This window comes from Phodopus roborovskii, unplaced genomic scaffold (assembly GCF_943737965.1).
Source record: "Phodopus roborovskii unplaced genomic scaffold, PHOROB, whole genome shotgun sequence".
In the NCBI taxonomy this organism is placed as follows: Eukaryota; Metazoa; Chordata; class Mammalia; order Rodentia; family Cricetidae; genus Phodopus; species Phodopus roborovskii.
Genome location: NW_026126511.1, coordinates 58,968,809 through 58,993,594, shown reverse-complemented (window position 1 = coordinate 58,993,594; position 24,786 = coordinate 58,968,809). Strand labels below are relative to the sequence as shown.

The window sequence follows — 24,786 nt, the reverse complement described above, 5'->3', positions numbered from 1 at the left end:
AAATCTGGATTTTCTGACGGAATAGGATGAAAGTGATTTCTAGAAACAGGATTGTCTTTGTTCCCCAGAAATACTGATCTTTCCCTATGTGGATAACACCTCCACGAAAACCAAAATGTGGAATTTATCTCTACCAAGATGTCTTATAAAATTTAAAGATTTAAATTTGCTGACAATATTTTGTTATTAGCCCATAAATGTATGGCTATATTAGGAACATGGACTCTGTTCTTTACAAGTCTCCTTCAGAGTCACTCCACAAAGTATTTAGATTCTTTCCCTCCTTGGCCCATGCTACAAAGTGTTCAGGCTGACTTCTGCTCTTATTTACTGTTCTATTCTTGGAAGAGACACGATAACCAAGTCACGTTATAGTAGAGAAAATTTAATAGAGGGTTTGATTGCAGCTTTAGAGGGTGATCCATGGTGATCATCATGAAAGCATAGGTTCAGGCTGTCATCCGTGTTTTTAATTTTTAAAGAAAAGATCTGATTTCACCTTCAGTAGAATTTTGGCCTTAAGGGACATAAGATGTGTAGCTGTCTCCAGCCCCCAGGTCTCAAGCAGCTGCTGCAGATGCACACATACAGCCATCAGGCTGGGTACCACCTGGGCTCTGCATCCTGCAGGATTAGTGCTGGGTGGGGAACTCAGCACTAAAGAGGGTCTTTGTTCAGAGAGAAACACAGTTTTCTGGGATAGCGTTTTTTTACATCATTTAAAATTTTATTATAATATTTTATTATAATATTCTACAGGTTGGAAGACATTAGTTTCTATAAGACAGTGATGGGTTGAGATGGTGTAAGATGACTGTGAGTTATAATTGAGGAATTTTGTATTTGCTTTTCATTACTAATCTCATTTCTCAAGCAACCACTAAATGTTGAAATATTTAAAGTGAATTTACTGTTAGGATGCACAGTGCACTGTTCCCTGCAACCACCATATGCAATCAATAGCATACCAGCACTGGTTTCCCAGTCACTCTGGGTGCCAAGACTTCTTCATTAGCTTTCCCCAATCCACTACTTTCTATGAGGTCAATTTTAAACAACATTAGGAACAAATCTTGCATGGTTTATGACTATTCCAGTTTTTAAAATGCATTCTAAAACTTTGAAACAATTGCATTTATACTTCCTTTATTGCTATGCCCCGTTTCTTTTCTTTCTCTATTGTGGTGATTTTGATTAAATTATTTCCTGAGAGAAGATATTTTGTGTTCATTGTATATGAGGGATGGTCTGTGTAAATATCTGGTACATGTGTACAGGTTCTGAGGAAGACAGAAGAGAGCATCCCGTCCCCAAGAGCTGGAATTACAGGCAGCTGTGAGCCACCTGATGTCGATGCTGGGGAGGGAACTAAGGCCTCCTGAAGGACTAGGACCTTTTTCTACTGAGCCATTCCTCAGGCCCAGAAATGTCTTTACTCAGAACAAGCTCTTTCTTCCTGAGTTAAAACTTTAGCTGTTGCTTCTCTGAATGAGACAGGTTCTATGTGGGACTTAAGGCTTGTTCTCCTTGGGAGGGGCTTTTTCTCCCCTGCTTCCTGGATCACTAGCTCCAACAATAGGAGAGTCATCTTAAAATGCCCTCCTCCTCCCATTGTGCTGCACCCAGACTCTCAGCCAGGTCTGATTGGGAAGAGCTTCAGGCTCAGAAGGCTGGGAGGGAGCCCTGCATTGTCTGTCCTGGCAGGGGTCCTGGGTGGAGCTGCCTGGTGCAGGAGGAGGGACATTCACAGCCATCCTGACACCACAGCCCAGGGCTTGGTTACTGCTTCTGTCTCCAGCATCCACACAGCACCATGAAGAGGCTGCTGTGCTCTCTGCTGGGGCTGCTGTGCTCCCAGGTTTGCTGTGAGTCTGGCTGTCCACACTCAGGGACAGAGAGGACTGTGCTGGGCACATGGAGGGTGGGGAAGCAGCTCAGGAGTCCTGCACAGCTGCCTGCTTCTCAGAGGACTTGGGGTGTGTTCAGGGTTCTGTGGATGCTCAGTGACCTCCAGCTGTGTCTGTTTCTCTGTTTCTACTCAGGGGTGAAAGGGCAACAAGTGGAGCAGAGTCCTGAGTCCTTGGTTCTGCAGGAGGGAGAGAGTGCAGAGATGCTGTGCAAATTTTCCACCTCTGCAACCCAAGTGCAGTGGTTTCTCCAAAGCATCAGAAAGGAAACTAGAACATCAGCTCTCTGCACATTCTGTGTCTTCCATGACTGGATGTTCCTGCTGTTGCAGAAAACCACTACCAGTCAAGATACAGAATTCTGAAGTTTAGACCCATGCCCATGTCTACAATTTAATTCCTGCAACTAAGCCTCAGGAAACATTGACAAAAAGGGGAGAGAATATGATAAGTGCCAGAAGATTAGGTAGTTTACTGTGAAACTGTGTCTCCTAAAATGTCAGAAGCTATATCTATGAAGACTCACCAACATGACTGCCTAAACAAGAACTGGACTAGGACAACAAGAATAGAAATGCTAATCTGTATGGAGGACAGTACACAGAGCCTTAGTCCATGACAATGAAGTACTGTCACCTAAGGAATGTTGGTAATGTGATAAATACCATTTACTAGAGAACACATCAACTGGGTACCCGATACTGATTGGTCAGCCTGGAAAAAAATACTTACAAATGGTATAATGTAGATTGAGTAATTTGTATTTGTGTATTTAGGAATAAACCTGTATATGCATACAAATGTAAAAATGGTTAATGAAAAAAGAGGCATAAATAAATTTGAAAGAGAGCAAAGAGTACTATATGGGAGGTTTAGGAAGAAAGAAAAAAATAGAGGAATTGATGTGATTATATTGTACTCCTCCCAAAAATGAAGGCAATAATAAAATATTCATTAGAAAATGTTTATGGCTTAATAATCACCATATGTACAAGTGTTATATATAAGAGCCCTATAAGATATGACTTATGTTAACTATAGTCATCTGCTTGTGTTATGAATCGTGACTGAGTAATAAGTACTGACATTTCCTCATTCCTTATGAAGGCTTCTCCCACTTTTAAAAACAGAGTAGTTTATGACAAATAGAAAGGTTAGGAAATATAATTTTATATATAAAGACTAGAAGGGAAAAGAAAAAAAGCTAAGAGCTAAGCTGACCTCAACAAACACATAAATCTCTGCATCTCAAAAGTATATCTCCAGAGAAAGATCACATGGCTTTCTTTAAGGCATGGGCTTCTAACCTCAGGACACTGTTGAGTAAAGACCTAGTTATCCACAGAGGGGCAGTGCTGAATCACAGTAGGTGAAGGCTCTGGCTCTTCCACACCCTCCTCAATAAGATGGACATTAATGTTTAAAATAACTAAATTAACTCCTATGTTTCATTAGAGAATAAATACATGCATCTTTTGGGCCATTTACCTATATTTTATCAGTTTATCCTGTGCCTGTAGCATTCATAAATAGAAATTGTTTTCCTGCTAAGGCTTGACTATAATTTCATCTCCTTGATAAACTGCCCCATGGAAAACTACTTAACTCTCTTCTAGGAACCCAAGGTTAAGATGCCCAGCTAGCTTATCATAGCTTCTGTTAAACTGTTTGTTTGCACAGAAGCTCTTCCAGCTAACTGCTTGTCTTGGTAGTTTCTGGGTAATTTTCCATAGGGATTCTCATCGTGGAAATAAAATTCTTTGTTAGGAGTAGATTTGTCCCTGCCGGTCTAGTCCCACCACAGCGCCAGCCCCAAACAACACACAAAGACACTGTATTTTATATAAAGCTACAATCCTATTATTATCATTTCTTATTGGCTAGCTCTGTATTTAATATTAACCCATTTCTATTAATCTAAGTATTTCCATGTGGTCTCATCTTACCGGAGAGAGGGCTCGGGATTCTACTCTTTCCATCCTTCATCTTGAATCTTCTCCTTACTACTTCCTTTCTCCTCCTTGTCTCCTAGTCCCACCTATCTTGATTTCCTATTGTCCAACAGTGCTTTATTCATTAACCAATAAGAGAAACATATTTACAGAATGACATCTCCCATCAATTCTTGTTAATCTTAAAAATGGCCCAAGCAAGAATACAAAGTGAAAGAAACTTTGTCCTGTCTTTCCCTGTCACACTCTGTAGAACTCTTAATTTTATAAAGAGACTGGGTCATGTAATAAATTTTATTTTAAGTGAGTTCTCAAATTATTCCATTTAATACCATCATTGTGTGTGTCATGTGATTCAGTCTGTGGCACCTGGGCCTCCAGCCTCAGCACCAGTGGCTTTTCTTAAGCTCATGTCTACTGCTGTGTACGCCAGGGGAAGAGAGCAGGAGGTGGAATAGCACCTGCTCTAGCTTCTCTAGCCTGCACAGACAAGCCTTGTGGTCCAGGAACCAAGACCTTCATTTTCTGATTGGGTGATAGCAAAAGACAAAACTAAAACCAGTCTTCCCCAGGGTAGATCACACCAGTTGGTTACCAGTGCAGTGAGTAGGGGCATAGGGAGGCCATGGAACTCTCCAATTCATAGGTGGGAAAAGATTTTTATTATAGATATGAATGAGAGAAAAGCCAGAGGCCTCAGGGGAAGCCCAAAGCAGCCATGACTACTATGAGGCAGAGAATAGAGTGGCAGACAGGCTGGGGATATCTCTCTTAGGAGCAGCGGGAAGAGAAGGAGATGAGAAAACATCATGTGTTATAAAGGAAAACCTGTAGGAGCAGGGTGAGGGGAGGGAATCCTGTGAACTGAAACAACCAGGAAGTTTAGGGTACAGGGGAGGTGAGAATCAGCCAGAAGGCTGTCAGTAGGTACCCAAGGAGCATGGAGATTAGAACTGCCTTTGGTATGCACCATTGTTACATGGCAACAGGGAGCCAGATGTCTCCTCAGTCAGAGGAAGGGGAAGTAGGAAGTGGGTCTTCCTGGCAGACAGAAACCCTTCTCGCAGCTTCCTGAGGACTGAAGAAAGTATCTGCCAGCAATCCTTCTGAGCAAAAGCCAAGCTGTCAGCCTGGACTTAGTCAGTGGGCCTGTCTTTTTGGGGTGTTTGGAGCTTTCTGTAAGGCCTATCAAATGCTAAAATGTCAGTCCAGAAAATGGACATACAAGTAGCATTATATATTCTGAGCAGATTATATTTAGGAATATAAAAATATAAATGTATATACATATAAACACATCTAAGCACACACACATATATACATGCACATATGTGTGAATATATATATATATATATATTCACTAATAAACTAATAAAATGAGAGGCCATGAATTTGAAAAAGAAGCGAGGGGTGTATGGTTAAGTTTGGAGGGAGAAAAGGGAAGAGGGAAATGTTGCAATCATAATCCAAAAATATAAAGAAAAGTAAAAAATCAAAACCACCTAGTGAGTGTGTATGCACACTGGATGTCACTCAAAACATGGAAGCCAGAGCCTAGGCACAGCAGACACATTTGTGTAGAGGGATATGTATCCCATGCTTCCTCCCAGCCTGCTGTGTGTGTTTATGGCCTTGGCCTTCTCTTGTATTGATGATTCCCATACAGTTAAGAATATTAACAGGAAGACTTGCTCTCAACATACGGAGCTTCACATGGATCTGGGAGAAAATGATCTGGAGAAAAGAAGCAAACTGTGACTTCAATTGCATTTGTCTCTGGATCCTTCTTATCCCAAGTGTCACAGTATTTAGTCTACTGCCTTACAGGTATAGGAAGCTTCCACCCTGGATTGTTCATAGGACTCAAGGAAGATCACCTTCCACATTTCATTGGAATAAGCAATGTCTTTGTGGAAAGACAATTTTCCTTATTTTCAGAGTTCTTTTGGTTGGGGTACAAGGAATGTTTAACATTCTGTCTTTTTCCAGAAATCAGCCAACTGTATCAGCTCTACTCCTCCTTTCAGCTGGAGGATTCAATAAAGTCCTTCTGTGCTCCATGAATGCAGCAGTAACAGTGTAAGCTGAACAAAATCCAGGAGCTCCCTAATGAGGCCTGCTGCAGGGACCCACTTAGAAGCACATCTGTAAGTTGCAGACAAGTGATTTAGCGTTGTCTGGATCAGAGAATTCCTTTACAAATAAAACATCTGGCCATCTCTTTGGAAACAGAAGTTAAGAGAAACCGTCTTCAAATGATCTGTTTTGAGTATTTTACTCAAAAGACAAAACATAGAGAAGATGTGTAAATGTACCCAAAGGTGAAGAGCTTGCACCAACATAATTGAAAAGTGTCCATTTCTCTTTTGTTCAGAGCACAAATTAGAATCTATTGACAAATTTGAATGTAGTGCTTAGGAGTGAAAATCACTCACTTGGCTCTTATGTCTGTTTTAGTCATAGAGACACACAACCATGAGTATATAGAAAAGACTCTGGAAAGGTTAGAGATGTATAGCAAGAGCCCATGGGTCGGATCTCTGCAAAGCTATTGTTTTTTTGCATATATACTGACCCTGAACTTCCTGAAAGTCAGCTAAGCTAACATATGGGAAGAAAGGTTAGATGATGCCAGTACATAAATGAACTATGAATTAGAAATTATGGTGATACCAAGAATGATAATTAAAAGGGTAAAGTAAAACTGTAATGGGAAATTCAGTCTAAAGGTTGTTACCAAATGCTTGGAGGATTAAGGAAAGAAAGTCTATTTGTTCCTTATACATGATTTAAAAAAAAAAAAAAGTCTTTTGCCATGTCCCTTTCTGGTTACAGTTCTTAAGAATTTTGAAAAGTAAGCTTGGGGCACCCAATATTCCCTGGATTGCCCTCCCAACTCTATCCTGTGTCTCTGTCCATTTCTTAAGCATCTTTGCTGTTGCTCAATCAACACTCCCCCTCTCAGATACAAACCAGGCAAGTCTGCTGGATCCTAGTAAAGGCCCACAAATAGGTTACTAAAAATTGGTTCTGCAACCTGAGATTGCGTAACTTCACTTAATAGTCTTTCCTGGTTATTTATGAGATTCATGTTTAAAATGCAATTTAATACTGTGTTCAGTTAGCAAAAGAATGGGTTTATCTGTAGGGTCTAAGAGCTCCCAGCCACAGATTCTTGATAAGATTTACAGATTTCTCATCCATATGTATTCAGCCAAGGGTCACCACATTGTGAAAGTGTCTAAATCTATTTTCCTTTACTAAAAATCAGTCTCTGGTTCTCCCTGTGGAGGGGAAAGTAGTGCTTCACTGAAACACTGCCATCTTGTGTCCGGCTAACACATTAGTGATGTTTGCACTGGCTCCATTTCCTAGCACAAAGCCTAGCACAATAGAAGCATCCATTCCTGAACTGAAGCAAAGTTCCTGCTGTAGCAATCATGCCAGAAAAGATTCAGGGAGCCTGGCTCTTCTTCATCTGTTGCTTTCCTAGGTTTGTTTGAACTTGAATTGAAAAAATGCACACAACCAGGGATCATGGAGGTGGAATCCCCAGAGACAGCTGACCCCAGCTCTTGGAGCTCATGGATACTGGATCAACAGTCAAGGCCTACATAGTACCGACCTAGGCCCTCTGGATGTATGCATCAATCCTGTAGCTTGGTCTCTTAGTAAGGCTTCTAACAGTGAAAGCAGGACTTCTCCCTGGCTTTTAGCTGGCTTTTGGTAACCTGTTTACCATGCTGGATGACCTGCCCAGCCTGGATGATAATCCAGGTAAGCAGAGGAGCTAGGTCCTGCCTCAACTTGATGTCCCATGCTTTGTGCAAGTACATAAGAGGCCTATCCCTTTGTGAATAGAGATGTAGGAGGAGTGGATGGGGAGAAGGGTAGATGGGAAAAAGGAGGGAAGGGGGAACTGGTTGGCATATAAAATAAATATAAAAGAGTGTTATTTAAATAAATAAAATGTAAATGGCTACTTAAGCAAAAAGAAAAGAAAAATGCACTCAGGGCTGGAGAGTTACTACTGTACTTTGGGAAAAAAAGCTTGTCATTGATATGCAGGTGGGGAAAAATTTCTTCTTGCTAAGTGAAATTGTATCTACTGCATTGTAGAAATATTGTGAGGAATGGACAAAATATTTTGAGGAATGTACAGAGAAAATGTGCCATTTAGGGCAATTGCACAGTAGAGTTTTTTAACTTCTATTTTATTCTAATTATTCTAGTGTTTATATTATATTTACAGTAATTCTCAATGTTCCAATGTGACATTGCAATATGGTGATTTCCCAAATAAGAAACCTGTTAGACCAGGACCTAACAAGTCATGGATCTCCATGAACTATGCTATGTAAATTAAAATGTATGCCACTGAAGAATATTATGAACTTTGTTTTATAACTCAACTTCACTTCAATTTCAGATGTCTTAAAGACCATTATTTTATACATCAAATGGATCTGTTTGAGTGCCAAAGATGAGTTATTATTCTTGAATATTTGTATATGCATTCTCATTGGAGTTTTTCAAGATTGTATCAGCTCCTCCCAGGAATGCAATGTGATGTGAAGCCCCACCCTATAGAATTGGGATGGATTTCACTTTGAGAGGACTATGGGGTCTTGTTGTCCAACAACATATATATAGATGTGTGTATATATATATATATAGCATTGGAGTTTTTATGTAATAACAAAATTTGTTGATACTAATATTGCATGAATTAGACCATCACACAATTCCAAAAATTCATATACAAGAGAATACTAGAATAAAAAGTAAGTGTAAAAGCAAAACAACAACAACAAAATTCTTCAAAAGCAAAGCAAGTATCAAGCAGATCCTAAATAATTACATTAAATATAAAGAGCAGAATATTCCAATCAAAAGAAAAGAACCATGAAGTAAGTGTAATACTCCACCATGCAATGCACACCATTCTTTTAAAAATTGATTTTTGTTGACAAATACAGACTGAAAATGAAAGTAAGGAAAAAGCAATATACTATGCTAATAGCCAGCATAAGAAAATAATAAACTTACATTACTGTCAGATTTTCCTGTTTGAAGTAACTTATTTCACATATTTAATTGAACAATTTCAAAAGGAGAGAAAGAATCTCTTTTCGTTGGGGATGCGGGTCCTAAGAAGTTATCTAGTGGGATGGTGGGATGCTATCACACTATGCACATACAGGGAGCACTAGATTGACTGACTGGGTATTTATTTTAAAACAAGAAAACAAATAAACACTCAAACACACACAGACAGCCCATGAAGTCGGAAAAGAAATAGTAGGTAGGAGGCATTGGTGGAGAGGGAATGGTAGTGGATTGAATCAAACACATTTTATGCACCAGTGAATATTGAATAAATTAAGTACAAATGAATTGGAAAACTGTGAAGAATGAGTCTCATGGTGGATGTCTGTTGATGATTTGAACTCTTCCTTCTCTCCTTGAAACCTTATATGACTCCATCTATATACTGTGCTAGCTACACCCAAAACATATCCATAGGCTTTGTTCTACCAAAATTTAGTTCACAATAGTTTCTCACCTCCCCTTTATCTTTACCCTTATCAGTATCAGTGGGTTAATTGAAAGGTGTTATTTAATTTCCAAATACTCAGTTACATTTTTTCATTTGTCATGTGACTGATTTCTGTTACTTTGTGGCCAACAAACAATGTCATGTAACTTCAATCCCTGAAGGCTCATTGGTGTATTTTGAACTGTCTAAGTGTCTGGTCTGTCTAAGAGAACACTGCTTGTCCACTGGTAAAAAGTCCACAGCATTGGTGAGCGTAATGGCAGTACAGGTGTCAATTTGGTCTAATTAGTTGCTCTAATCTAGTTCTAGTCCGTTTTTTACCTTGTCATATTAACTATTTGAAAGTGACCATTACAATCTATAACTCTGATTGTAGACTTATCTCATTTTAATTTTCTCAGATGTTGTTTCATGCATTTTTATGACTCTCTTATTAAGTGCAGAAACAGAAAAATCATCTCTTCTGGACAGAGACCCTTTACTCATCGTAAAGTGACTCCTTTATCTCACGATACTATTGTTTTGAGTTAACATCTAACCTTCTTTTAACCCCATGTCTTAACACAAAGGGGGAAGAAAAAACTTATCTTTCACAATGGCATGGCTATTGGCCACAATCAACGTTACCTTCATTAGCTTACCCAACATCCACCCACTTAAAATTGCTGGAAACTAATGTGTGTCTATGTCAAGCTGTTCTCACGGTTTCTGTTTTTCTGGGATGGGCTTCACTGGTGGGCTTCACTGGTGCTCCACCTAAGGAGTCCATGGCTCCTGTAAACTTTCTTTTACTCTTTTCATAAATTTTGATACTTTTAAAGGACCTCTCTCTCTCTCTCTCTCTCTCTCTCTCTCTCTCTGTGCGTGTGTGTGTGTGTGTGTGTGTGTGTGTGTGTGTGTGTGTGTGTGTATAAGTACCTTCATTATTCAACATAGTTCCATCAGCAGATGCTCCAGTCTGTTATTTCTTTGATGGTGTGTCATCCCAGAACTATCCAGACTGAATAATGATGTGGTTTTGCTGTTTTTTCTCTATTGCATTATCATTAATGCTTATCTTAAGTTACTGAATCTTCACAATCCTACTCGAAACCGATACATTTGTTTTCATTTTTAAAGGCAAGGTTTCACATATCAGACTACTATTTTCTATTTGTCCTTTTTTTCTTTCATTTCACCACAGTCATTATCTTCATACCCTACCAGAAAGATACTTGATTGGATGTGCACTGCCAGCCAAGGCCTATAAAGGCCTGCCAAGGGCATTTGGCCTGAATGTGTCTGCATAGGAAACAGCTGTATTAGGGGCACAGTGAGAGGGCCCTCTGCATATGAATTGTAAGAGCATGTGTGGTCTGCTTCTGTAAGAAGGAATCCTCAGGAAAACACACTGATAATGATCTGTTTGTTCTCAGTTAAACATGGGGTTGTGTGGAGGTAGAGAAGTGAGGAAGAAATGGGGGAGAGGGAGAGCTAGTAGGCGGTAGGGAATGGGAAGGACATCTCAGATCCAAGAGCCATCTGAACAGGAAAATAAGACTGTTCTTCACATTGATATCCATTGTTCTGGCTCTCTACAAAAATGCTATGAGAAAATACCACAAGGGAGATTTTTTTTTTCTGCCTTCAATAAAAAATCCAGTCTCTGGGTTTTGACAAGTTTCAGGCAGCAGGGCTGCTTGCAGCTTATGCTTTTATTTTCAAGTGGTGATGGCCTCCAAATTTAACAGTTTTTATCATGTGATTTTTTTTTAAAGAAAATTACCCTTCCATTCTGCATGGCCAATTTTTCATTTGGTTAGTACTCAACACAGCACAGATTAGCTTAGAAACTTGAGACATGCTCTAGACAGAAAAGACACGAATTTGCTTCAGCGTCTTTATCCTGCACAGGCCACCTGAGGGCGACGTTGCACAGACTAACTGTCTCCATTTCTGCAGTAGCTCCACACTTTCAACTTAGTCTTCTGTCCCTGTGTCTGGCTGAGTTCTTAGAACATGTGATTAAGTGAAGAAGTGAAGATAGCCAGACGCCAGAAAGTTCCCAATACCAGGGCCACTTCTGCAGGCTTTTTTTTTTTTTTTTTTTAGAATTTTATCTAAAAGTGATAGGTGTCTAGTCAACTTTGTGCCATTGTCTTCAAGAACTGGGACTTCAGCCACTTCCCTGCATGTGCCAAGCTTTTCCAGAAAGACTGCAAAAGTGTTCCCAGTGCTCAGCCATGCTTCCAGTCCTCATCTCGTTCCTGGGGATGCATTTTTTCTTGGGTGAGTAAAACATCCTCATTGTTTAAGTATGTACATGAATCAGTGTTTTTCTCGCCTGAATTGTAGTAAGAATATTTTCCTTCATGAAGTCTGCATCACATTTACTGACTTGTTATTGATTTTGCAGGAGACATCCAAGCACAGTCAGTTACTCAGCCTGATGCCCATGTCATTGTCTTCGAAGGAGACTCGGTGGAGCTCAGATGCACTTATTCCTACAGTGGAGTTCCTTACCTCTTCTGGTACAGGCAGAGCCCTAGCTATGGCCTCCAATTTCTCCTCACATACTTTTCAGGAGACCCCGTGGTTCATGGCTTGAGTGGTTTTGAGGCTGAGTTTGGCAAGAGCGACTCTTCCTTCCACCTGAAGAAAGCCTCTGTGCACCTAAGTGACTCTGCTGTATACTTCTGTGCTCTGAGTACACAGTGTCTGGGGCTGCAGGGGGAGCTGAACACAAACCTGTAAGATGCTGGAGAGGACTGTAGCTGATTGATTTTCAATCACTCATGCTCCTGTAAGTAACCTAAATAAAATTATTAGTTTTCCAAGTTGGACTTTTCTGCAATCGTTATTTGGTCTGTCATTGGTGCTCTATCCGCGGTATATAGACATTTGGTCACAGCTTGTAGAAAAAGTGACATAGCAGGGTAAAATCATACAATAGTTCCTGAGCCATTGTTGCTTCCTTAATGGTTGTTTTGTAGACTTCCTTAATGTTTTGTACTAACTGGTTATCTCCAGGAAACTTGAAGATACATCTCAGTTCTGCATAAACAATGACTACAGTGGATGTCTATGTGGTATGCATTAGATGGAGATGTGTTGGTTTCTTCCTGCTTCAGACTGCAGGTTAGAGTTAGGAAGTGTAACAGTTTGCACTCACTGCCTCAGGAGCCTCAGAAATACTCTTCATCTGTGATTTTAGTTCAGTCAACTAGACTCAGGGTAGAATCACCATGAAGAGAATCTCAATAAGGGCTCATCTGGAATAGGTTTGTGTGTGAGTGTCTGTGGCAGATTTCAATAACCACTGTAGGAAGACTCAGCTGACCATGAGCAGCATCACCATTTTCAGATCTGCCCTGTACCCTGGGTGAAATGGAGAGACTGAGTAGAGTTTGTCATGAAAGCATTCTATGCTCTTTTTTCCTGATTGTGGGTGTGATGTGATAAGTTCACTCAAGCTTCTGTTGCTGTGATTTCCATGCTATGATGGACTGTAACCTGACATTGTTGTCATAGCAACTGGAAAGGGAAGTACAATGCCATCCTTACTTAATCTCATGGCAGCTTCGTTAGATTCGGTGCAAAGAGTAAAGAGACAAAAGGCAGGAAAGAGACAAGAGTCTGACCTCAACAGATGAAACTACTTCAAACAGTGAAGGACAGGCACTCTTTCATGGGAAATGGGGGTCTGCAAGGAAGAAGAGGAACACTTGGAGTTTATGAAAAGGATTGTGATGAGGATTCTTGTCCAGTTGCAAGAGGCTACAGCCTCTCAATCTTCATGGTGCCTGCTCATTTAAGACAGACTGTTGTGGGAAGCAGGCTATTTCACCAAAGTATTTTTTTTTCTGGAGCTCACTGATAATAACGGGAGCAAGAACAGCTGTGACCTCATAGGAATTCTGTTTGTATGACTGAGACACAGGATCATATGTGATAAATGCAGTATTATTTCTTCTTCAGCAATATGACCAATGTTCCATAAATACACTAATGAGAAGTGGAAAACCTCAAAGCTTCAGACAGTTATATTTGCTTCTTGACAAGTTATGATATCCTTTAAGTATATTTCTCTAAGTTAGAATGGTTATACTCAAATGTAAAATTTCAATTAAAATTTAAAACATTATCAATAAATTTGTTATTGTTCTTGTTTTGCACCTCATTGTTATTCCCTTTCATTCTCTGAAAACAAAGCTGATCAACTTTGTTTCCCAAATGTGTACCTTGCATTTCTAATATAATTGCATATATTAATGCAGTGTAGCTCTGTGTTATATTCAATAATAAAACATTGTTTGATAATTACGAGGTTTGCTTTTTTACTAAAATAATTTGGAGACATGGGAAAGTTGTAATAATCTATTACAATGTTTTAAACTACTGTGCATCATCTCAACTTAAAAATATACAATTTGTCACTTTGATGTGGTTGGGGCAATATCAGCAGAAATAATGGAAGTTTCAGTCAGAAGTAGGGTTCACAAGATCAGTAAGTCACCACCAGTCACATTTCCAAGGTTTCAGGCCTCTACACAGCTCAGCCTTCCTTTATCAGCCTTTTCCCCTCTCCTCCCTAGTCAAGTGTTCAGCCAAGAAGGACCAAGACCAACAGGCCACCTGGAGTTAGAAGGAGCATGTAGTAAGCAGGAACCAATACTTACTGTCATAGTTACAACAGTCACTGAGATATAATTTTTAGCTTCCACAATTCTTTTACAGTCCAGATAGAGCTTATGAATTAGAATTGTGTTGCTCAAGCAATGTTCAGAGTGATGCAGCTGATCTTTATCTTTACTGGGTTTCTGAACGAGAATTAGAAATTTAACATGATGTTTTAAAAGGAGGAAATTCCATGCTTTTATTTCAAAGACCCCACAAGGAATGCAGTTCTAGCTATTTCCCTGTTTATGTTGCTGAGCAGAAACTTAATACACTCAAAGGTTTGTTTAAGGAGTAAAGTTTTTCCTGCTGGCCTCAACCCACCATTGGCACCAGCCCCAATTAACACACAGAGACATTAGATATAATGCTGCTGGCCAGTTACTAGTTTCTTATCAGCTAGCTCTGTCTTAACTATTATCCCATTTCTATTAATCTAAGTATTTCCATGTGGTCTCATCTTACCAGAGAGTGGGACCGGACCTCTGTTTTCTCCAGTATCTACATGCTGGCTCCTCCCTCCTACTTCCTCCAATCCTCCTTGTCTCCTAGTCCCACCTATCTTGCTTTCCTATTGGCCAACAGTGCTTTATTCATTAACCAGTATGAGAAACATATTTACAGAATGACATCTCCAATCAGGTTTGTTTTGCTATAGAATTTGAACTTTTAAAAATTTTCCATGAAGTTCATCAAGATGGCTGAGTGGATCAAGGTGTTCATCACCAACCCTGAGAACCTGACTTTAATCTCTGGAATCCACATGGTGGACAGAAGGAAATGACTACCACGAATTGTCTTCTGATCTCTACATACACTCTACATACACTGTTACATGTGTGCACACACATACATATGAACTACTTGTAGATATCACACTTCTCTTGAAAATGCTCTCATTGGTTTTCATTCTTGTCAAGAGTGTAAAAGAGCCACAGTGACTTCATCCCCTTTATGGTCTCTCTAAAACCCTACTTCATTGCTGCATATATTTCCTAATTAGACTTTTTGCACTCAAATGCCCCTTTCAAAGCTGGATACTAGAATAATTCAGTGAAAAGATTTAATTAACAGAGAGGTAGCCATAGGAGGTAAATACATAAAGGGAGTCTGTAGGATTCTTTTTTTTATGGTTAAATGGAAGCAAGAATCTTCTATGTGGAATAAATATGGTAATGACAAGTCCTCAAAGATTGCAACATCATAGTTACTGTAAGTTGTGATAAATTTCATGATTCTAGTTTCTGTTTTTATGATAGGTTACATGGTACCTGAGGTGTATGACAGTAATGGTTATTTACTTACTGTGGAGTTGTTTATTTATTTTTAGATGGGAATAGAGTAAAACAAGAGCAAGATGTAACCACTTAGTATACAGTGTCTTTGGGAGACAATAGCTGGTACCTCATCTCTGCCTCCTAAATACTGTGCAATTTCACTTTGCATTCAGAAAGACATAGTTCTCTAGTTGACAGTGAAGAAATTAAAAAAAAAAAAAAACAAAGAGCCACTATAAACAAAAAGAAACCCTTAGCCTCCTATGACATACCCATAGTCTTTATTTGCCTACCTCATTCAGTGATGCTCAGTAAAAAGCATCCTGACTGTGTTAGCACGTGGAAAGGTTGTAGCTCCTGCTTCAAGAAGTAAGGGGCCGCTGTTAATAGAAAAAGGAGACCTTTGGTGACAGAAACCATGGATGGAGTCAGAACTTTTGATGCAATCCACAACTTGAAAATATTTCTTATTTTTAATGGTGTGTGCACATTTGTGTGTGCGTGCTTATGTGTGCATGTGTGTTTTAATGATGTTTAATGCCTTCAGGGCTTAGGGACATTGAATTTTCTTGGCTTTGGTATTAAAGAATGTTCTTAGTCATTGGGAGTAGGTATTGGGAACCGAACTCAGATCCTCTTGAGAGTCTTACTGCATTTATCAATCAGAGTCATTCCTTAGTAAACACACACTTCAAAAGCTGTGAGGGCTGGAGAGTGGCTCCATTGTGAGGAGCACACTGTTAATTCACAGACACACCATTTGTGCCTGTTCCTAGAGGGTAAGGTTTAGCTCAATCAATCTTCAGTCTCGTCAGAAACATACTCACTCTGGGAGGACATGGGCCTGTGTGACTATGAATTTATGGGAAGATGTGGTCCTGTGTGACTATGAATTTGTGGAACTATATTGATTATGCAAATAATGTTGACAGATAAAGATATAGGGAAAGCAAAGTTGAGAAAAAGTATCTATAGAAGGGATAGTATCAAAACAACAATACATTTAAGGCTATATCTAATGCAAAATCTGCTCAGTGTACACAGGCCAATCATATGTGAGGGGAAAGAGAATTCCATTCACTTCCATGGGTATTCAATATCTTCAATTCTGTATTTCCCTAAGAATGCAAGTTATATGGGTTTATCTTAGTTAATTTTATGTAGCTATGAAGAGACACTACAGCTTAGGCAACTAACAGACAAAAGAGTTTATTTAGGTCTTACAGTTTCAGAGGATTAGAGTTCATGTCCATAATAGTGGGAAGCATGGCACAGGAGCATGCTACTTGAGCAATGGCTGAGAGCATCCATCCTGAGACACAACCACAAGGCAGAGAAGGTGACAAGACCACACCTCCTAACTCTTCCTAGTTTTACCATCTGGGTACCAAGTACTCAAACACAGGAGCCAATAGGTACCATTCTCTTCAAACAGCCATGGGGTTTGTTATTATTATTACTATTTTTGAGGTGATGGAGACCGATTCCCAAAGCCTCATGCATAATAGGCTATGTGCTCTATCACTGAGTAACACCTACAATATTTGAAATTATTCAATAATATACATGCAATATAAAATTGAATTTTTCAAAACTTTCACTAAGTTGAGTTTATGATAAATGTTTCAAATGTGAAGCAAATGACTGTTTCAAGTAGTGACATTCCTTTAAACAAACAATATTCATTTATTAAAGTTTTTCCATCTTTTATTTTTTATTTCATTTTATATTCCAACAGTTTTCCCTCCCACCTCCCTTCCCACCACCCCTTGCCTCCTTCATTTATTAATTTTACAAGTATCTGTTTGCTATCCTTTAGGTTTATGACAGCTGCCCAAGTGTAGGGTAACACATGGAAAAAGTGTCTCTTTTCCCCTAGGTTATCTGGTTGATATTCCTTACTTGCCTGATTTTTCCAGTGAATTACCACATGGTCCAAAGTGGCTACACAAGAAACTTATAAATGGCATGTAATGGTGTTTCCAAGTAAGACAATGTAAAAGAGCAAATAAGCCTATTACAGCTATCCTTCAGAATTATGGAAGCCCTGCCCAAACCTCTACCAGCTGTCTTGGGCAAAATAAAAGCTCCAAGGGTGCCACTCCATCACTGACTTAGAAAATATAGGTCAACAATCTTCTGAGGTTAGCAAATTGCCTAAAACAGGGGTGGGGGGGGGAGAGTAAGTCTACCTAACACATACACATTTCCTGTTTAATTCCTAGCTCACATTTATCCTTTCACTAAGACCTTGACCTTTCCTAACTTAAGAAATTAAGACTCACACACACCAGTGGCTCAGAAAATGAACTAACTCTTCTCTGGGACTAGTCTTCTTAATGTTTGGTAAGTGGAATGACATTTGGTAAGTGGACCTTCTGTCTTGTTCTGTGATATTGATATAAATTTTAAGGGCATTTTTCCTATGAGGAAAAATATAGGTCATCAGCAATGTGACCAACACTGAATTGTTGTTATCAATTTCTCTTTTTAGGACAATGCAATGGAGACTCAGTGACACAAACAGAAGTCCAAGTGACACGTCTCTGACTGTGAACTGCTCCTATGAAACTGAAGAGTACCCAACCCTGTTCTGGTACGTGCAGTATCCCAGAGAAGGTCCACAGCTCCTCGTAAGAGCCTTGAAAACAAATGAAAAGGGAGGAAGCAGAGATTTTGAAGCTACATATGATAGAGGATCCACTTCCTTCCACTTGCAGAAAGCCTCTGTCCAAGAGTCAGACTCGGCTGTGTACTACTGTGCTCTGAGTGACAGTGGCACAATCTGCATGGGAAGATGAGCACAAACTCTGAGAACGAGGATCGTGACTGTTGAGCATGTCTGAGATCATTCATTTAGGGACCAGGAGCAGGTCTGCTATTGTTGATACTAACTGCACACCCAGGCACTGCTGCAGTGTAAACCATGCAATTTAGCACTGAGAACACATAGGAAACATGACTTACTTTAGGCTTAATCAGAAAGAGCAAAGACAGTCACACACCATGGTGATTTCCGGTTTTGGTTTTGTGTTTTGAGAAGGGATTTCAAGTAGCTTATGTGGTCCTTGAACTCCTCATGAAGCTGATGTTGACTTTGAAATTGTGTCCTTCTTGCCTGTACCTCCAGTGGGCTGGAGTTATGGGCATGAACCACCATACTAGGCTGAATTTGTGATTTCTGAAATACAAAATCTCTTGTTGAATGAAACTGTGTATGTATTGATCATCCTCTATAAATCTTATCTCCCAAACCTGACTCATGTCATTCACAGAATTATCATGGCTTTTGTGTGCACATGCTCCATATCATCCTGGTAAAGTACAGTAAGAAAAGGGTTTAGTTTTATTTCCTCCCGATGTCTGATAACTTATTAGTTTTTCATAAAGAGTCTTACATTTTACTACATTTAGAAGTAGTAGCTCTCAACAGAGACAGTCTGTATCTTGTGGAAATAAGTTCCTGTAGTGAGATAGTCCTTCTGTAGCACTGACCACGCCCATTGGGGGGTGGAGCCATGGGCGGAAGTGACCTGTGGAAGGAGGTCGGAGGGGGCCAGGAAGGTGCTCTCTTTTTCTGGCGTGACTCGGACAGGAGAGGATCGGGTTGAATTTCCTGGTGTTCATCTGTCTAGGTTGTAAGTTATTTCTCCCTGAATAAACATCTATTCGGCCTATTTGTTTATCCTGATCCTTATTTACCGCGATATCTGGTGTCAGAAGTGGGATTTACCTGGGAGTAATCTTAATATGACTACGCCCCCTTTCCCTACCCTTGGAATTTTGGGATAATAGTCATCGTCTTTGGGTTGGTTTTAGTTATTTGGGATTGGGTGATGCTTACACTTGGGTTTATCTTTTAGACAGGAATAGGGAATGGTTGGTAAGATGGGATATAGGTAGATTAGCCTATTTCCTTGAGAATTTGAGTAAGAATGAGATAGTATTTTACAGCTTACATTGTTGTGTATTCTTATGTGGTAAGCTATGTAAAATTAAGTTTATATTTTGTTATATTGTGTTAAATGTTTCCACTTATAATATTTTAGGCACATTATTTTTTACCATATTCTATGTATGTATACTTTTCCTGTATTCAAGGCATTTTGTATATTGATACAATTTGGGATATTTATCTTGCTGCCCTTTATAGTTCTACCTCTTGTCTTGACACTTATACTCTACCTCTATTTTAGGGATTTACATGTAGGTATATGTAAATAGTTATATTGTTTAAGTATTTGTTCCTGCTTTACTCAGGAAAGTTTTAATCAGTCTTTTTAGCTAAGTTCCCGAGTATTACAGATTATCTTCACTCACATTTCCTGTACTTATGAGATTAGTCAGATATAGATGCTTAATCTTCAATCACTTCATAGACATGCAGAACATGGCATTTAAATGTTTTAATATTAGTACTCCATTGACATGAGACACTGTTGCTCCTGACAGCACCGTGCACTTTCCCAAAAATATGTTGGACACTGTTGTTGCTCCTGCTGGAGTTCAATCTCACCTCAGCTAATGGCCTGTTGGGCATAGAATTGCCCCCACCTTGACCACTGATTTGGACATGCAGTCCTATGTGCTTGCAGGAGACAAATATAGAAGACTGCTTGACCTTGCCAAGTCAGGGTAAGACAGCCATTCTATTTCCCTGCTGTTGTTGTGGTCTGTCAAGTTCTCTTGGCCTTAGCCAAATCTGGGTGTACCAACGTCGCTGTGAGACCTAGGGTGACTGTTCAGGTGGCTTGCTGTTTCTGTCCTTGCTGCACCTTTTGGAAGTTGTCCATCCGCATTTCCTGTCTACTCTAGTATTGTTAATTTCCTTCTCAGGTCTTGATGAGGTTGAAGATTAAACTATCACAACTATTATTCTCTCTTCCTAGTTAGACATATTAGGTACTAGACTTATGTTTTCCAGCTTAGGACAACTCTATTGTAAACTCCATTATGCCCTCACCCAAGGACTAGATATGTAGGTCATTTTGTTCTCAATTTTCCTTTTCTTGGAGCACACTTGTTATTCACTGTTTTGTATATAGTTTTGTATTAAGCCTAAATCTTTTCTTTAGACTAAAAGGGGAATTGTAGTGAGATAGTCCTTCTGTAGCAGTGACCACGCCCATTGGGGGGTGGAGCCATGGGCGGAAGTGACCTGTGGAAGGAGGTCAGAGGGGGCCAGGAAGATGCTCTCTTTTTCTGGCGTGACTCGGACAGGAGAGGATCGGGTTGAATTTCCTGGTGTTCATCTGTCTAGGTTGTAAGTTATTTCTCCCTGAATAAACATCTATTCAGCCTATTTGTTTATCCTGATCCTTATTTACCGCGATAAGTTCCTTCCATTTTTATTTGCTTTTCTTATTCTTTTGGCCAAGAGTATGTCATATTCTGCAGCTTCTTCCTTGTGCTTCTAGGGTATTCTACTTTCATTCTAGTAGGTAAGTGGCTGTGATCTGCATGGAGGAAAAGGATTCTGGATCTTGCATGCTTTGCTCCTGGGGGAAAAATGAATTAAGGCAAAGAGAGGAACCTTCTCAATTATGCTCATACATCAAATGAGGGGAACTGAATTAAACATCATGGAAGTTGGGGGTGACATTGCTAGGAGAAAAAAACTTGGATTGTGGTGAATTTGGATTTGGCACATAATACAGGCTAGGAATTAGATAGAATGGTACTGCAACTGTTTCAAAGAGATTCATAGTCCTCGAGAAAAATCTAGGGACAAGTAGGTGGATACTTACCTGTTAATGAAAGAAAGTGTTCCTTCTTTCTGTAATGCATTAAAAAAGACCAAAGAGATCCCACACTCAAATGTTATAACCAAGTTATGAAGCATGATTCAAAATGTATTCAGCTTGGATGATGATGATGTGTGTGCTTGTGTGTGTGAGTGCAGGTGCCTACAGAGGCCAGAAGAAAACACCAAATACCTGAGAGCTTAAGTTTCAGGCAGCTAACAGCTAGGAACAAAACTTGGGGTCTCTGAAAGATCAACAAGTGCTCTGAACCACTGAGACATCTCCCCAGGCCAAGTAAAACACATTTAAGTAAACACAGAAATGAATTTTAATGACATGAATTGGAACATCTTTCTTAGTTATGACAACAAAGGGCCAAGAATCATAGTGAAGATAAAGTAGTTGGTCCTCATTAAAGTGAAAATAATAATTATTATTTTTTTACTTTTCTCATGGCTAGGAATTAAACTCAGGCCTCATGAATGCTAGGCAAGGCCTCTACTGAACTATAGTCCTAGCACTAACAAGTCTATGCTTTAAAATATACCATTGATAAAGCGAAAAAAGAACCCCAAAGTTGAAGGAAATGTTTACAAATCATGTATCTACTGAGGCAGTGCCAAACAATATATAAGTAAATCACTATTTATTATTATTATTTATTTTAAAAAATGCATTTCCTCACACAATACTTGCTAACCAGAGCCTCCCCACCCTCCCCTCTACCCAATACTCATCCACACCTCCCCTCTCTCTCAGATTCACTGCTCCTAAGTTTCCCTTCAGAAGACAGCAGACCTCCTAGTTATTATCAACTGGACATGACAGAATGAGATACAACAAAACTAGATATAAACCCTCATATCAAGGCTGAATGAAGCAACCCAGTAGAAAGAAAAGGGTCTCATGAGTAGGCAAATAGTCACAGACATCCCCATTCTCATTGTTAAGAGTCCAACAAAAACCCCAAGTTAAACAACCACACCATGTAATCAGATGCCCTAGAACAGACCGGTGTGTGCTCTTGGTTGCTGATTCAGTCTCTGTGAGCACCTATGAGTCCTGTGTAGTTGATTCTGTGGACTGTGTTCTCATGGTGTCCTTGACCCTCTGACTCCTACAATCCTTCTGCGTGGCTCACTAAGATCCACTTGATTTTTGACTGTGGGTCTCTGTATCTACTCCCCTCTGCTACTGGAAAACCTCTCTGATGATGATTGGGCTAGGCACCTATCAATGAGTATGGCAGAGTTTACTAGGACTCATCTCATTAACTCGTTGTTGTTGTTATCAGTCATGTTTGGTCATACCCTAGGTCTCTGAGCCATCCAGCGTCTGGATCATGGCCATCTAGGCAGTGATGGTCATGGGCTCCCTCTAATGGTGTGGGCCTCAAGTTAGACCAGTCATTGCTTGGTCACTCCCACAAAGCTCTGAGCCACTATTTACCCAGTACTTCTTGCAGGTTGGACTGTTTTTGGGTGCAAGGTTTTGTGGCTGGCTTGTTGTCTCAGTTCCACCACTGAAAGCCTAGCCTGGTTACAGAAGAAGCTAGTTCAGATTCCATATCCTCCATTACTAGGAGTCCTCAGTGGGGTCACTTGTTGGTCTCAGAAAGTTTATCCTGCACTAGGTCCATATTGCTTTAATGTCCATCCATTCAAGCCATTTCTCTCAGTCTTTCTCTCCCCTACCTGATCCTTCTGTCTCCACCCCACCTGCCCCCAGGCCACCCAACTAATTTATTTTATTTCCCCTTCCCAGGAAAATCTTTACACCCTCCCCTTGAACCTCCCTTGTTTCTTAGCTTCTTTGGGTCTGTGGATTGTAGCATGATTAGCTTTTACTTAACAGATAATATTCACCTATAACTGAGTACATAACATGTTTATCTTTCTGGATGTGGGTTGTCTTTTTCAGGATGTTTTTATTTTTAGTTTGATCCATTTGCCTGCAAATTTAATGATGCTTATTTTCCCCCTACAGCTGAATATCACTACATTGTACAAAAAAAACACATATCCTTTACCCATTCTTTGGCTGAAAGATGTCAAGATTGCTTCCTTTTCCTGACTATCATGAGTCAAGCTGCTATGAACATAGCTGAGCAAGTACCCAGGCATGGTATAGCTGGATCTTGGGGTAGTTTGATGCCCAATTTTCTGAGTAACCATCATTTTGATTTCCATAGTGGCTATATAAGTTTGCAGTCCCACCAGCAATGGAGGAGTGTTCCCCTTGCTCCTCATGAGCTGTCATTGTTGTTTTTGATCTTTGCTATTTTGACAGGTGTAAGATGGAATATCAGAGAGTTTTGACTTGCATTTCCCTAATGGCTAAGGATGTTGTACATTTCTTTAAGTATTTCTCAACCATTTCACATTCCTCTAGTGAGAATTCTCTGTTTAAGTCTATATCCATTTTTTAACTGGAATGTTTGTTTTGTTATGTGTAACACATATAGTAGCCCTCTATCAGATGTGTAATTGTTGAAAAAAATTTTCCATTCTGTAGGCTGGTGTTTTATCCTATTGTCTTACAGTATCCTTTGCTTTACAGAAGCTTTTCAGTTTAATGAGATACCATTTATTGTCATTCTTAGTGCCTGTGTTACTGGTTTTCTGTTTAGAAAATTGTAGTGCTACAGCCAGGATATCTGAATCTTCTTCGAATCCCCCCAAGACAGCGCCCCTTACCAGCAGGAAGTAGTTTGGAAAGAACAACGCCCAAATTCCCAAATATTGTGTATAAATGTTTGTTTTCATTTAATTGGACTTTGTTATATAAAATTAAATAAAATTAAAAAAATTAAAAAAAAAAGAAAATTGTCTGTAGTGCTAATATATTTGAGGCTACTGCCTACTTTCTCTTCTATGAGATTCAGATTGTCTGGTTTTATATTGTGGTCTTCGATCCACTTGGACTAGTGTTTTGTTCAGGGTTATAAGTGTGCATTTATTTGCATTCTTCTATATGCAGACATTCAGTTAGACCAGAACTATTTGTTGAGGATGCTTTATTTTTTCCATTGCATGTTTCTGGCTTCTTGATGGAAAAATCAGGTGTCCCTGGGCTGGTGGACTTATGTCTGGTTCTTCCATTCAATTCCATGTTTTTTTTATGCTAATACCATGCAGCTTTTTATTACTGTAGTCCTGTAGTAGATCTTGAAATTAGGGATGGTGATACCTCCTGTAGTTCTTTTATTGTATAGGATTGTTTTAGCTATCCTGAGTCTTTTTTGCTTCTGTATATGAAATTAAGTATTGTCCTTTCAAGGTTTGTAAAGAATTATATTAGAATTTTGATGGGGATTGGGTTGAATCTGTCGATTGCTTTTGGTAAGATGGCCATTTTACTACGTTAATTATATTGATCCATGAGCATAGGAGATCATTCTGTTTTCTGATATCTTCTTTAATTTCATTACTTAAAGACTTGAAGTTTTTGTCATATATCTTTCATTTGCTTGGTTATGGCTACCCCAAGATTTTTTTTATTGTTTGTCACTGTTGTGATGGTTATAGTTTTCCTGATTTCTTTCTGAATCCATTTGTCATTTGTATATAGGAAGGCTAAGGTTTTGTTTTGGATTTGGTTTTTTTTTTTTTGTTGTTGTTGTTTTGTTAATCTTGTATCCAGTAACATCATTGTAGGACTTTAGCCACTGTGGAATTAACTAGTAGAACT

General features: G+C 39.4%; 1 gene segment (V, D, J or C); it reads left to right on the top strand.

The window, feature by feature from the left end:
• Window positions 1-11,530: 11,530 nt before the first annotated feature.
• On the top strand, window positions 11,531-18,153 carry LOC127230075 (T-cell receptor alpha chain V region CTL-F3-like). The segment is given in 3 exon segments: window positions 11,531-11,687; window positions 11,815-12,148; window positions 17,847-18,153. Coding segments are annotated over 3 exon segments (738 nt in total).
• The last annotated feature ends 6,633 nt before the right edge of the window (window positions 18,154-24,786 follow it).